The sequence below is a fragment of the Strix aluco genome, chromosome 18 (assembly GCF_031877795.1).
Source record: "Strix aluco isolate bStrAlu1 chromosome 18, bStrAlu1.hap1, whole genome shotgun sequence".
In the NCBI taxonomy this organism is placed as follows: domain Eukaryota; kingdom Metazoa; phylum Chordata; class Aves; order Strigiformes; family Strigidae; genus Strix; species Strix aluco.
The window spans coordinates 5,692,993-5,706,895 of NC_133948.1; the positions used below are offsets into that span (position 1 = coordinate 5,692,993).

The following is a 13,903-nucleotide window of genomic DNA, read 5'->3' on the forward strand; positions in this document are numbered from 1 at the left end:
AATAGACACGATAGTGTAAAATACAGCCATTTTTAGCTTGCTCAACACAACAGTTTAGAGTAGAAAGTGAATATCAAATACTGCTGTAGGGTTTTTGTTGAAGTTGCCCAGATTAAAGGATTTGCCTCACTGGTACATAAAATGCACAGAATAGCTAATAGTTAATAAAACTCCCTGCTCACTCAGAAAGGACCTCTATAAAAGAGCTCTCAATATCCTTGGAAATAAGGTGGATTTATTCATCACCAATTCAGAGAAGCAACACTGAGTCAATGACACTACTTCCTACAATACGTGTCACACACACATGGCCTCCCATTTAATGCCTGTCAGTTTTGGTCTCCTACTTATTGAGCCAAGATCTGACGTAATCTTGGGGCACAAACCATCACTCCTCTTACAAAAAAAAAAAAATTGTACAAGGCTTAGATGACAGACACGATGCTTCATGGATATCATACCATGTACAAGTGATTACATCTGCTTCCTCATTTCTAGCTTTTTCTTTCCTAGAGGCAGCCAAAGGATGACATGGACATTTAATATGATGTTGGCTAAAGCTACTGACAGCAGTTTTCATATAAACAAGCACAAGCAATTTCTAACGCACAGTATCTGTTCTTCTGTTTCTTCCCAAATCTGTAACATACAAACCTTGAGGGGGCCAACCAGATCACCATCTCTCTGCTAAGTGACAATGTTCCAAGAGAAATGACTGATGTTTGACAAAACCACCTTACACCATGACATGCAGTTTCTTACTAGTCCTAGTCATGGCAAGAGGCCCAACCTGGGAAGAAAGCCCAAGGAAAGCCCCTGTTGTCTGTAGGTGAGGCCGTAACTAGGTCTAGAAATCACATGCTTAAGGATAACATTATCATTGTAGGGAGTTAGAGCTAGAGCTTTGAAAACCAGACCGAGAGACCACATGTTCACAAGTGACTTACAAAGTACTTTGAAAAGGATCGAAAGCTGCATTTGTATAGTCCATGTTTATTCATTCATAGCAGTTCAGAATCTATCAAGTATGAAATCTCGCAAACAGCTCTACAGTCTAATCTTCTGAGACACAAGAGTTGTGGAGGGAAAATTGGTTAGAATTACTCAAGTTTGTTTAAATACTACCTTGAGGCCCCAAAATGTTTCTTAAAAGACTGTTTTCCTTCATAACATCTGTTTTTGAGGTGAAGACTGTTCGGAACTTAGTACCTCTTAGTGCCAGCCACCACATTTTCTCTACCTTCCTCACTTCTTTTTAGGTGACCACTTACCCATCATACTTTTAAGTATCTTTCTATAGCCCTTCAGCCACCTCAGTGCCCTCTGAACTATGAAGAGCTGATGTAATTGAAATAAAGCTGGATTTCTTGATATTTTGCTTTTAATATAGCTGACAAACATTTTAGTGTGGAACTTAATTAAAATGTAAACAGAGCAGTATAGCCAGCTAAGAACTCAAGATATAATTTCATTCATATATATTCAACACAAAATTATTGCACCTCAAAACATCTAGTGATCCTTAATGCGTTTGATACTCTTCACAACATAAGCAGATTTAGGAGGCATTTAGCCACATAGGAGCAAAACTATAACATACCAAACTTTGCCGTAAATTTATCTTCAAAGACAAGTACTTCAGAATCTAGAATCTATTGATTCTTTCTTAGGCTTTGATAGACAAGCTTCAAGTTTAATCTTGCACTTTTAGTAGTTATAAGAATCTTAAGTTGTTGCTGTAATTGTTTAAACTCTATAAATAAAGTACATTTTCCAGTTGAATAACCTTAAATACTGCTGCTCAGAATTTACGATAAAATGCATGAAGCACAGCAGATGTTCATTAAATCTAATCAGTTGTATTCTCACAGAGTTTATTAGATATTTAAAATAATCTAAACAATCTAATAGGCAGCCACGGTGTCCACAACTAATGCCAGTTAGAAAAGTAAGTTAAAATGGAAATACAGCACAAACAAATCATTAAGATACTTCCAAGACTGCAAGTTAATATCTTAACATCTTCATATGTTTAAGATTTTAATCAGTATCTCTCTCTACAGCAGAAATGGTTGGAAGTAATGTTGTACTTTAAGAATATTAAATTATGGCTTCTATCATTTAATGAGAAAATAAAAATTTTATGAAACATATAAACCAACAGCAGCTTTCCACCCTGCTAGAAATAGAGTTTTCTGTGCCCTAAATTTGTCACAGCTGAAGCTCTTAAATTCATGTTATGATGAAGGGATATTAAGTTATTCCAAAAGGTTAAACTTTCCAACCAGACTGCAGATAACCACCCAAAGAATTCACCTTCTCAGTTACTCCTGTGGAAGAGTTAGGTGAGGATCAAACCAACAAAATCATGCATTACATTTGTAGGTGAATACAAAACAAAGCATTTGAAATTTTTAAGAATTCTGCTATAAAACACGTTCCCCAACTCAGCTATCATAGCTCAATATGCTTTTTTCCCCCAGTACTAATAAAAAACAGATATTGCTGGTTTTGGATTCACTTATATGTGAGCCAGCAGGTTCTATTTAAAGAGCTGACATTTAACTGTTTTACATCATCTTCTTTTGCTGGTAGCAGTGTCCTAAGTAACACAGAATAAGAGAAACATTCCTATTTTAAGTTTAAATGACTTTGCTTTAAGAACTTTACTTGCCCACATACAAAGTGACCTTGGCCTAATAAGGTAATTATCTCTCTCATTGAGAGAAATCTTAATAGCCGTATAAAGTGTCCCTCTCTCTAAAATATAAGAGATTACAAGTGCTGAAATTAATTTATTTAATGCTATAATGCTTTATCAATATGTTCATTACAGTGATACTAGGTGAAGGCTATAGGTTTTATGAAGCATTGCTCAGAGATGTTCAGTTCCACATCAGCAGTGCTTAACAACTTTATATCATCTCAAAAGCAGCTGATTTATGGTTCGAACAGAGTTGCCATCTTTCTCCTTTCATGCTATAGCTAAGCTATTTTACACTACAGTAATTCCCAAACATTGAGGAATTTAAAGGTTGGGGACAAAAAACCCAAAGTGGGAGGAAAGTCTTGTTCAGCCATAACCTAATTTTATTATTTCAGATAAAGGAAAAGGATTTTAGGTAAAATTTCACTTTTTAAATACTTGAAATTCAGACTATATGAAGTAACATACTTACTTCTGAAGTAGTTTGTTTTTCAGGATAAATAAATTTTCAACTTCAAGATAAACTGTTAATAAGTCAAAAAACATGGACTTCCACAATACCATAAAGTTTATTTTAAGACTAACAGCCTTATATCCAAACACTGGACGCTTTGTTCAGGCAACCCAAACACTGATCATGAAGCTAAGGCATTTGTTGTGAAAATATGGTCAGAAAACAAATAGTTCTCCTCTTCCAAGCATACCAGAAAGTAATACCGCATGTGAAAACCTTAACGAACAAGTTGGTTTCAAAAAGTATACTCGAAGTTTATTCTGGGCAGGAAAAACGGTCCAATTTTATCGCAAAGGTTCAAAACAGTTTAGTAAGTTTTTGGAAAAAATCTCTTTCATTGTGGGAAATGAATCCATGCAGTTGCATTCTAACTATCCCATGAAAAAGACTTCTGAATAATCCTGAATTAAAGATTCACCAAGTTTTTTTTAAAAATGCTATTGCAAATAGCTGAATAGATAACTATATAAGTAGATCTCAAAGTTGTTTTCTTACCTGCTGCAAATGCAGAACACATGACAAAGAACATTCCAACTGCAATCCTCTTCAGTGAGGATGGAAGCAAGCCATTCCTCTTTAAAATGGGGTCCACCAATTTATCTTTTAAGGGTATTAGGATCAGAATAAGCACTGCATCAAACATAGTCAACCATGCTGCTGGAAACTGAAAGGACAGATGACTTAAGTTAGCAATGTCATACTTCAGGGTTGACTTTTACTATTATTTTACAAAGGAAACAATATTTTTGATGGAACACTGAGATCCAAAATAAACCACAGTGCACTGATAGACACTGTGAAAGGAAAATTAACTGTGTATAGAAGTTAAGGAAGAAACTCAGCAATTCAGGTTTTAATTTAATTTGGCAGTTCATAACTCCCATCAGCTCAGAAGCACAAATGTAACTCCAACAGTATTGCATATTCTGACTTTCAACATGCACCTCCAGCTGTGCTGAGGTGAGCATCGGGGGTTTTTTTTGGGGAGGGGTGTAGGAGCTTTCCACTGGGACTGAACAACATCAAGTGTTCAGAGCAAAAAGGTTCTTTTCACAAAAGCAAATAATACCGCACACAGTTCCAAGAAAAATGAGGAATAAGAAAATTACTGGGCAGATGAAGACAGAAGTCTAAGAAAACACAATGTAGAACTCAAAGATGTTTTGCAAAGGATTTTTTCTAAGATTTCTAAGTTACAGGTCCTTACTCTGAATTAATTTTGTTAAAACAAGAGTTAACTACCTAATTAAAACTATACGAATTCCTTTTGAAAGATGAGATGGCCATTGGCATTACGGCAACATCTGACTTTTGCTGCATACATCCTGAAATATGCTTAATGGCAAAAAAAATCACTATCCTCTGGGATCTTTACTGCTGTTAAGATCTTTCTTAGTCATAGAACACCTGTTTGAGGAATGGTTGATTGTGCCACTCAAATCTAGTAAACAAAATCGTGCAGATTATTTAAATGAATAAACCCCAAGATACTTTTTTAAAAGCATTCAAAGTCAGTATTAGTGGCACACAAGATAGGAAGTGATTTAATGCAATTAAATAGTCCCTACTATTTTGCTTCCAGTGATGTACTCTAGTCTGACAGAATTAAACTTTTTTTCTACTTCAGTCATGAGAAGTATTTAATAGCCGGGTTCTGCAGATCTTCTATTATTAGGCTTAGAACTTTCAGAAGTATGCCACAGAATGGTACAAACAGAGTTTTACTAATGTAATACAAAATTCAATTAACATTAAATTACACTTGTCAAATGAACAAAGAGTATGGTGTAATACATGTATCCTTTCTCATTTGCCAGATTCAGTAATTGAGAAGTAAGATTCCCATCTGCATGAATGAGACAATTTCTACCAAGCCTAATAATATTTAGCATCTGTTCTGAGCTAACAAACCAAGACAGTACAGAAAGATTTATAAAAATGTTCTGGTTTGGGGATATTTTTTAAAATTGCATTTAGAACAGTGATACTGTACTTCTGAGCTACGTGTTTCTGATACAGATTGAGTTTTTGATACTAAACTGTTTCAGTGTCTGTGGAAACTCAAGGTTAGAATAGCTGAATATTTTTCTAGAGATGATCCAGGATGACCAAGGGGCCTGTGACAATCTAAAGCTACAGCCACAGTAACAGAGGAGGACAACTAGATTCCCTTAAAGCTACAAATCTCCACCACTGCAAGTATCTCAAAACCCCAAGCTCTCAGCCTCAAACACAGTGTGGGCATGCATCTCTCATTGCAGATGAGAACCCTATTTCACTGATTGCTGTTATCACTCTGGTACGGCTGAGATGATGACACACTGCAAAAACAAGAGTTACCAAACATGAACCTTTAGTTGTTCGTAATCTAAGCAGGAATTGGCACTTTCACAAGAGTTTGCACCAAGAGCACCAAGTCTTTAACTGGCATCAAGCTGTGTCCACATTCAGCTTTGTCAAAATCTCCAGCTAGCATTAGCATGGGTATGTGGAACATTTTCAGCGCTCTCTGCATGCAGACTTGTTGTAACAACAGTCATTAAAAATACTATTGTTTTCTTGCTCTGCATTACAGTTGTCAGTTCTCCAAAGAACCCAGGCAAACGCTTCCTGGTTCACAGTTAGCCAGCCCCAAGAAGTTACGATGATGGTAAAACTGAATTCATCCTGATCTCTCCTTAACGTTTCCCAGGCATTTCAAGATCATGGATTTGAAAATGAAATAATAAGCTGGTTTGGCTATATAAAAATGTTCAGCAGTTTGATACATAAGGTCACATACATTGTTTAGCAGTCTTCACATACGTTGAAAAATGCACAGTGAATTCTGCTGAGTTAGTCATATTCTTGCTCATTTTGAAATATTTAGCAAAACTTTAAAACTGTCAGTTTCCTTCCCTTTCCCATTCACCCTTTCCTTTGCCTCAAATATCACACCAGCAACTGTGTAACACTTTATAGAAAGACTAATTTGTGTAATTAGAGTCAAGGATGTAGGAATTTTTTATCATTGCTGAATCTGGTAAGAAAGAAGAGAAATACCAAATGCCTCTGGCACTGCTGTATTTCATATGATCAATCACTTGGGTTTTTTTTGTTTAAAATATATGCTTTTCCATTTTCTACTCTATCAGGAGCCTGCAAATTGAAAGGGCATACACATATTTCACTCTTTTCATATCAAGCAGAAATATGTCTATATTAGCACTGGGGAGAGGTGCCTAAAAAAGCTTAAGGAAAACCTAGACCTGATAAGGTACAATGCTGCTCATGTAAAACATTATATTGCTGCTCCTTTTCTTAATTACCTCAAATCACTTCCATTTGGAGAAACCAAACTAGTCAGAATCACTTTCAAAGATACTACCTACATAAAGTAGACTGCAGGTCAGCATCCTTCAGGTGGACCACATACCAAGGAAGATAACAAAAATCAAATTAACTTATTTGATTTGTGCTGTTAATGCTGTTCAATCACAGCAAAGTATTTCAAAGTAAAACAAGAACAACACAACTGATGCGCTGCAGAAAAAGGAGCCAGTCACAGTTATGCAAGATAGAAAACCATTATCTAAAAGTAACAAGACAGACTAGGATCATTGTTCCATTATCCCTGCCTCAAATTCTGCATACTTTAAGTAAACACTAAAAACAGGTAATGAACTTTTAAAGCCACACTTTTAAGTTAGAAAAAGTGGCTACATGGCTTGAGTGGTATTTTAAAATCTTTTCAGCAAAAGCAATGAAAGCCATTATTTTTTCAGACTAATTTAATTAAACACAATGCTCTACTTACAACTTGAAAACAATTCTAACACCCAAAAAGGTGTCAAGGAAAGATCAGTTTGTTAACCAAAGCTCCACGATCATTTCTACACAATAAATATTCAGACTGACAATATTTTTATTTTTAATATTCAGACTGACCATGGAACTCTGAAGTCCTGTGTGCACTTTGTTAGAAGAAAGCAAATCTGCTTCTCTAGTCCAACAGTGACAATGTTCTAACAAGACAGTCACATGGTTCATAATAACAGAAAAAACCTGAGTCCCCAGCAATAAAGAAATGTGGAAAGCTCAATGAAATGAGCAAAACATGTTACATATCAAAGTGTAAATGTACTAACCTGTATTAAAGTAGAATTAACTATACACTAAAACCCACCTTGAACGTAGTCCACAATTAAAATTGGTGCAACTAAAACAGAAGCCTCAGACTAATTAGAATTTTTAAGTAAGAAATACCTTATTTTTAAATGAACATGCAACTCTAACACCACAAAACTGAACCTTGAAGTGAAAGTGGCAATAGCTTTCCATGCCCAAAAGCTATGCAAAAAAAAATCCCCACAAACGGAGAACTCAGTTGAGGAAATTTGCTTTAGATCCTTTTGTCGATGGCACACATTTAACTGAAGAAGTCACAGACTACTCTTTACTGTTCTTAACTGTGTAAAAGTAACTAGCATTTGGTAGGTTTACAAGTCTTACTTAGCCAGTATCACTAACTTCCATGAAGCCTTCAGCTGTGATTCAGAAGCAGCTCAGTTTTCAAGCAAGTTCAAAGAAAAATTAAGTACAAGCATTTTTTATTTTTGATCTGTAAAAAAAAAGACTGAAGCCATTCTGTCTTATTGCTACTAGTTTTAAATAAAACAAAAGAAACTTAATTTTAAAAGAATATTTAGTAAGCCTGTTAATAACTTACATTCATACTTTTTGTTTTTATTTCTCAGTACTATTTCTGGAATCATGGGATGCCAGCCTTTCTTGAAAAAAATATTGATTGAACAACTTCATCAATACGCTAAACTGATTCAAGGTAAAGTGAATATTGATTAAGCAGTATAAAGTTACAAATGTATCTCAGATTCCAAATTTGCAAATACTAATGTTTCAGTTAAGTATGGGTATTCCTGCTGAGTTTGTAGGAATGCTTCTGTACTACTTACAACTTGAAAACTTCGGGCGTATAGATTTATAAGGTTTCTTCAAAGATCATACTTTGTCCACTGAAGGATAAAGACACTCTTAATTAAAGCAGTGAAAGTTATCCGAGTACATTCAGAACAGAACGCTGTGAACTCCATATGCCAAAATCTCTGCACTGCGTGTCATGCTTCTGAATGCCCAACGTCTGTGGCCATCCATTCCCCTTAGTCATTACCTTAACTTCATGGAATTTTTGTACAATACTTACCTGGTTTGCATTTCAACTGAAGAAAACATATTTTTCACTTGTTTTGCCCTGCTTACCGTATGAATAGAGTTGGTGTCATTTGATATTTCAGGAATTTTCAGATGAAGACTTTGCAATACATATGTTGTCTGCATCTAGCATTAGGAAAGATGAGTTGAGATTACTTGGACAAAGAGTAGTGAGAGCAAGATATTTTTATATTTATAATAATTAACAAAGATTATACCAGAAGTGCTAATATAACAAAACAAAAAGAATTACTGTTAGAACATTGCAAGATTTTTTTAACTCTTACATTTATTTTTACTAAAATCACAAAGAATCATTCACATGACTTTAAAAACGATTTCTACTTGTTTTTCCCCCAAAACATATTTGCTCTCCTAATTCATCTCACTAAGACAGAAGAACTAGAAAGGAATTAATTAAAATGAAATCTAGACTTCTTACTGAGAGCACAATAATTAAAGCATGTTAATCTGTACAACTGTTAGTTTTAGCTATCATTTTAAATTATTTTCTTTTCTTTTTTATTATTAAGCCAAAATATTATTTAAGAGTATTCTTAGTAGCCATTTTTGATCTCTCAACTTCAGGGTAAGTTTCATATTTATGAAAGAGCCCCGAGAAAAATATGAAATTAGATACTTTGTCATACTGGTAAACTAATACAGCTTTCCACAACAATTTTATCTATCAAATAAAAAAATTCAGAAGAAGCTACCATCACGCAGCACGATTTTTGCTAACATAATATTATTAAAATGATTCCTGAGATGCAATCCCAGGTGTGTGAAAGACAAGCAGTTACAGTTAACATTACTGAATACATGGGTATTAAACAAGTCAAACTGTCAATAACAGCGTTCTGAAAAGTCCTCTTCAATATCTGTCTTCTTTAGAATCACAGCTATAGAACACTAACTGTAAGTAAAACAGTTTCCCCTCAAAAGGTTTTGTGTGTTTCCTCCAGGTAACTGCTCTGGGGGGTACTTTTCAGACAGGAGTTAGATTTATAACACAGACTCAGAACTGCAACTTAATGCTAGTGCCCCGAGACCTTTCAAATGCAACTGGGAGAAGAGGAACTTATTGCCCTTAAATTAAAAATTATGGTTTTTAGACATGTAAAATAAAAATGTAACCATTTGTAACTACTCACTTGAAAATACACTGTCCAGTAAGGTATTAAAGCCAAAAAGACAGGGATAATTTTGACGAGAGCTTTCACATCTTCTACTTTATCTTCTCTGAATGGGCCCCCACGAGACAGCTTGGCCATTTCAAAGAGGCTTTGCTTGCGAGGTTGCTGAAGTACTCCTTGGCCTTCGCTTTTGAAAAGAATTTGAAACATTTAGTTAAGCAACAGCAAAAAATGACATAACTTGCAATCTTGTGACACTTCATTATAAAAAGCTCATGCATTTCCAAAATTACAGCAAAACAACTAGGCCAGAATGGACCATCAGCAGGTGAAAGCACAAGCTGAAAATTTCCATCATAAAGGTTTCCTTATTTCCCATCCTCCTTCCACCATGGATAAATAACTGGCACTGCAATACACAAAACCTAAGAAACAGCATCACAAAATACAGGTTATTCTAATTCTTTGAACTGTTTTCCAATCTGAATACATGAAAGCCCATTGCAGAGGAGGCACCTGACATCTCTTATCATCAGTAACTAAATTCAGCCACCAATATTCCATGGGCATCTCTTAAGAGTGGAGTAACCATCTGGAAAGCAAAAAGCCAGTAAACATTTTGGCTGCCCATCAAGCCACTTACAACATTAAATGCAGATGACTGTGTTTTTCAAATCAGAAAGCATCCCATAAGCATATCTAAGCAGAGAAGAAAGTTAACTAATGCTTAAAAGCAGCATACTTAGGTTACATTACACTTTCAGAATCTGAACTGGCAAGACAGCATTCAATTAAAAACAGCAAACTTGTTCTCACAGCATGGAGATCCAGTGATCTCAAGATGCGCCTCTCTCATCCCTGAACTCCCAGAAAATATCTCCAGGACTCCAATTTTCCAGTTCCAGTTCTCAAAGCAAAACTACATATTTCAGTGTATTCTCTAGTGTGACTTATGCCGGCTAGTTTTAACTAACTACTTCCAACTCTTAGGCTGATTCACTGAATTCAGACTACAAAAGAGCTCATTACAAACCTATTAGTTGAATGTTCCACATGTCTCTTTCTTGAGCAACAAGAATATGCGAGAATTTTAAACATGTCTGTGAAGGCACTACCATCAGGTGGTTTTGTGATGAAGAAACTCTGACCACATAAGAAAACCATGAATGAAATCCCAATGCAAACTGTTGGGATACTATATCCAATAACAAAGCTCACATTCTGTTGAATGTATGCAATGCCTCCCAGAGAGAGAATAGCTCCCAAATTAATGCTCCAATAAAACCAATTAAAAAATCTTCTTGTGGCTTCTGGACCCCGATCTTTGACCTGGAAAAGATTAAAAACAAGTCATTCAATTTCTGAAGAAAATGAAGCTGTTTATTAGAATTCAATCAAGTTCAATGCACTGAAGAGTTTAGGTTTAATTTAGCATCATACTGAAATGATTTAAGTGTTCTGGGCTTAGCATGGTATTTGATGAAATGACACCTTACTGAGCTACCCCATTACATCAGTGACCTTCGAGAAGTTCAGCATAGGGATAGAAATGCCATACAATACTAAACTATGTAGCTTCCCCATAGAGGCCATTATTATTTCTACTGCACTGTCTCTCATTTGGTCATTTCTCTAGACAAAGCTCACTCCGATTAATGTCCCATAATCCACAGAAGTTGGAATAACTATTTTTTTAGTGAAAAAAAAGTTAAGCTAGCTAAAAATTCATATACTAGTATTATTGCAACAATTGCTTCTTCCAACTGTATACACATAACAGTTAACCATATTCCATTTTCTAAGCCTCAAATGACTACTTGGTAATTAAAGCACAAATTTAAATTTTAACACAGTCCTAATGCGTCTCATCAGAACATAAACTGAAGACTTGCTATTATGACCTTTAAAAAAAAAAAAATTAAATTTGGGTTGCCTGAGGTGTGACATGGCCCCAGTAAACATTTATCCCTCTATTAAGCTAGCACCGTTCATAGCTGTTTTTCTGCTTGAAGCTCTCAGTGTCTCTCCAGTGAAAGTAAAGACATCCCTGGTTTACAGAATTATCCTGTACAGTTTTCACCATCACTCTTTATTATTATCGCCTATCATAAGTCACCCATGTTTTGTAATTATGTCACAGGAACCCAGCATCACTCATAAGATGTGATGTAAGAGAAATTATGCAAGTTAAAATTTGAAATGCATTAAAAAGATCAACTAGTCTGTAGAAGAATTCATAATACCCTATTTGTCACTGTTTTATGACTGAAAGGCCATTAACAGTGACTATCAAGTCAGTGCCATGCACCAGTCTTGCTGAGTCAGTTGTTCTTGATTTCTAATTGCAAGTTTTCCTTCCTCATTTTCCAGATCTTCCAAAGATCCGTGTTTAGTTGGCAATATGAAAAGCAAGCTATGTCTTGAAGTAAGTTTTTAATGTTGTCAGTTCAGATTTAAAGCTTCAAGTTCCTCAGTGGTGCACAAACCCATCTGTATCATTTAACCATGCCTAACGAGAAATATGAAGGCATCTATTCCTATGCATAGTTAATAGCATTATTAGGCATTCAGGTAGGTCTGTTAGCATATCAAACACAATCTTGGAGCCTATACCCAAGAAATTCTCTCCAATTTCAACTTGATACTCATTTCCTAATTTTAATAGTCATCACCTGCAGTAGTGTATCAAGCTAAGAACTCCTTCTAAACCCCAAATGGCAACATGATATTAGCAAACAATTACATCATAAACACAGTGCTCCAACTTATGCAAAGAGTTAGCAATCTATTTTATGAAGTTTCCATTTCTTCATCCTAAAGTCTCAGTTCTCTTATAATTTCTGCAAGGAAGATGACTTCCCATCCTCCCTCTTACAAATGACCTTGCGTATGTCTATGCAAAGAAAAGCTGGGAGATGAAAGCAAACTTTGATACAGGTAAGAACAGGGCAAGTACAACATGATGCTCCTACCAAGTATTATCCCAGCCTCAAACCATTAGCTCTGAGAAACTTCCTGAAATCAGGATGGCTTCTATCTATTTAATAAATGCAGCAGATCTTGCCTCCATGAACTTGCCCAGCCTGCCTCTGAACCCAGGTCAGCTTTTAGAATCCGTAATAGGCTGTGGCAAAGAGCTCCCCAGCTAATTACACAGTGGGAAGAACCACCTCCATTTGTCTGTTTTGAACCTGCCCTGTACCAACCTCACTCGTTTTACCTAGATCCAGGAAACAACAGAAGACAGCGGAGCTTTATTGCATTCCTGGTCCACTTCTGCCTCTCTCCCCTTGACCATTATTTCCACAAACCGCTGCCACATCTTCCCTCTAGCTGCCTTATCTTCCCTCTAGCTGCCTTTTCAGAGATAGGAAGTTGTAGACTGTTTCACGATTCCTTGCATGGGAACTACTGACCGTGGCTGTGGCCCTTCCCACTCCATCTCCTGTATCCTTTTTGAAACAGAGTGACCAAAAAGGAGTGTAGTGCTCAAGGGACAGACATACCACAGACTTACAATGAAAAGAATCCATTTTCCACTTCCTCATCAAAGTATGAGGAAGCAGAAAAACACACTAAAAATCACATCACAGCCATGTCTGAAATGCCACTATGGCATTTTACTGACAAACATTAATAACTTAATAAAAATCACACTGAACTAGCTGGTGGATATCTTGTCAAACTGGAAGAACCATGAAGATGTCTTACCCAAACCAGAAAACACGGTAGTTAAAAGGCAATCCTTGTAGTTCCTTTCAAACATCACACTGGTTGCCCAAAATATTAGCTATATTACATTTACAGCCAGCTACTCAGTTTCCCCCTGCTGGCTATTATTTGAGCTGTGTGACAGCACAAAAGAGATTGGTTTATTCTCTTCATAAGTAGACGCTACATTTTAATAAGGGATCAAGAAGGAGAAAACCATGTTAGAATTTTATTATTTTATTTTTATCAGGGACAAGTATTTTTCACAAAACTGCAGGAATTCTTGTTTCCCCCCTTATGCTTGCATTATTTTCAATCACCCAAGCAGAAAGAAAAATCTATCACTTCCGCTGCTCAATTTCATCTGTGCTCAAGCACAGCAGCACTCTCCTTGTAGTACTGGCACCACCGGCTTCATTGTATTCTTAACATCCTACCAGCAACTGCAGCAGGGAGATGATGCACATAAATGGCACAAATACCACGTGGGTCCTGTATTGAATCTGTCCCGTGAGCTAAGGGGTCCACATCCCTGCACTGAAAGTCAAAATAGGTACGTTTAAAAGATTTTGTCCCCATCACAACAAAACAGCTTAAAAACAGTAGTAGTGCCTAAAAGGTATGAAA

At 36.0% G+C, this 13,903-nt stretch overlaps 1 protein-coding gene and 1 long non-coding RNA gene across 5 annotated transcripts in view; one reads left to right on the forward strand and one right to left on the reverse strand.

Moving 5' to 3' along the window:
* LOC141931529 (uncharacterized) overlaps nucleotides 1-13,903 on the forward strand; it is a 60,262-nt gene that overhangs the window by 44,009 nt on the left and 2,350 nt on the right. For 2 of the 4 annotated variants that reach the window (XR_012625613.1, XR_012625610.1), the window contains exons 3-4: nucleotides 7,958-8,043; nucleotides 10,384-10,589. This is a non-coding gene — a long non-coding RNA (uncharacterized LOC141931529). Of the gene's footprint in view, nucleotides 1-7,957; nucleotides 8,044-10,383; nucleotides 10,590-11,935; nucleotides 11,991-13,903 lie in introns of those variants that run through there. The other 2 variants (XR_012625612.1, XR_012625611.1) reach the window with 2 other exon arrangements.
* The window catches only part of SLC15A4 (solute carrier family 15 member 4), a 30,749-nt gene that overhangs the window by 10,998 nt on the left and 5,848 nt on the right, over nucleotides 1-13,903 (reverse strand). The window contains exons 2-5 of the mRNA XM_074843811.1: nucleotides 10,599-10,894; nucleotides 9,584-9,752; nucleotides 8,478-8,555; nucleotides 3,717-3,885 (exon numbers count right to left, since the gene is read on the reverse strand). Of these exons, the coding sequence (XP_074699912.1) occupies nucleotides 3,717-3,885; nucleotides 8,478-8,555; nucleotides 9,584-9,752; nucleotides 10,599-10,894 (712 nt within the window). The remainder of the gene's footprint in view (nucleotides 1-3,716; nucleotides 3,886-8,477; nucleotides 8,556-9,583; nucleotides 9,753-10,598; nucleotides 10,895-13,903) is intronic.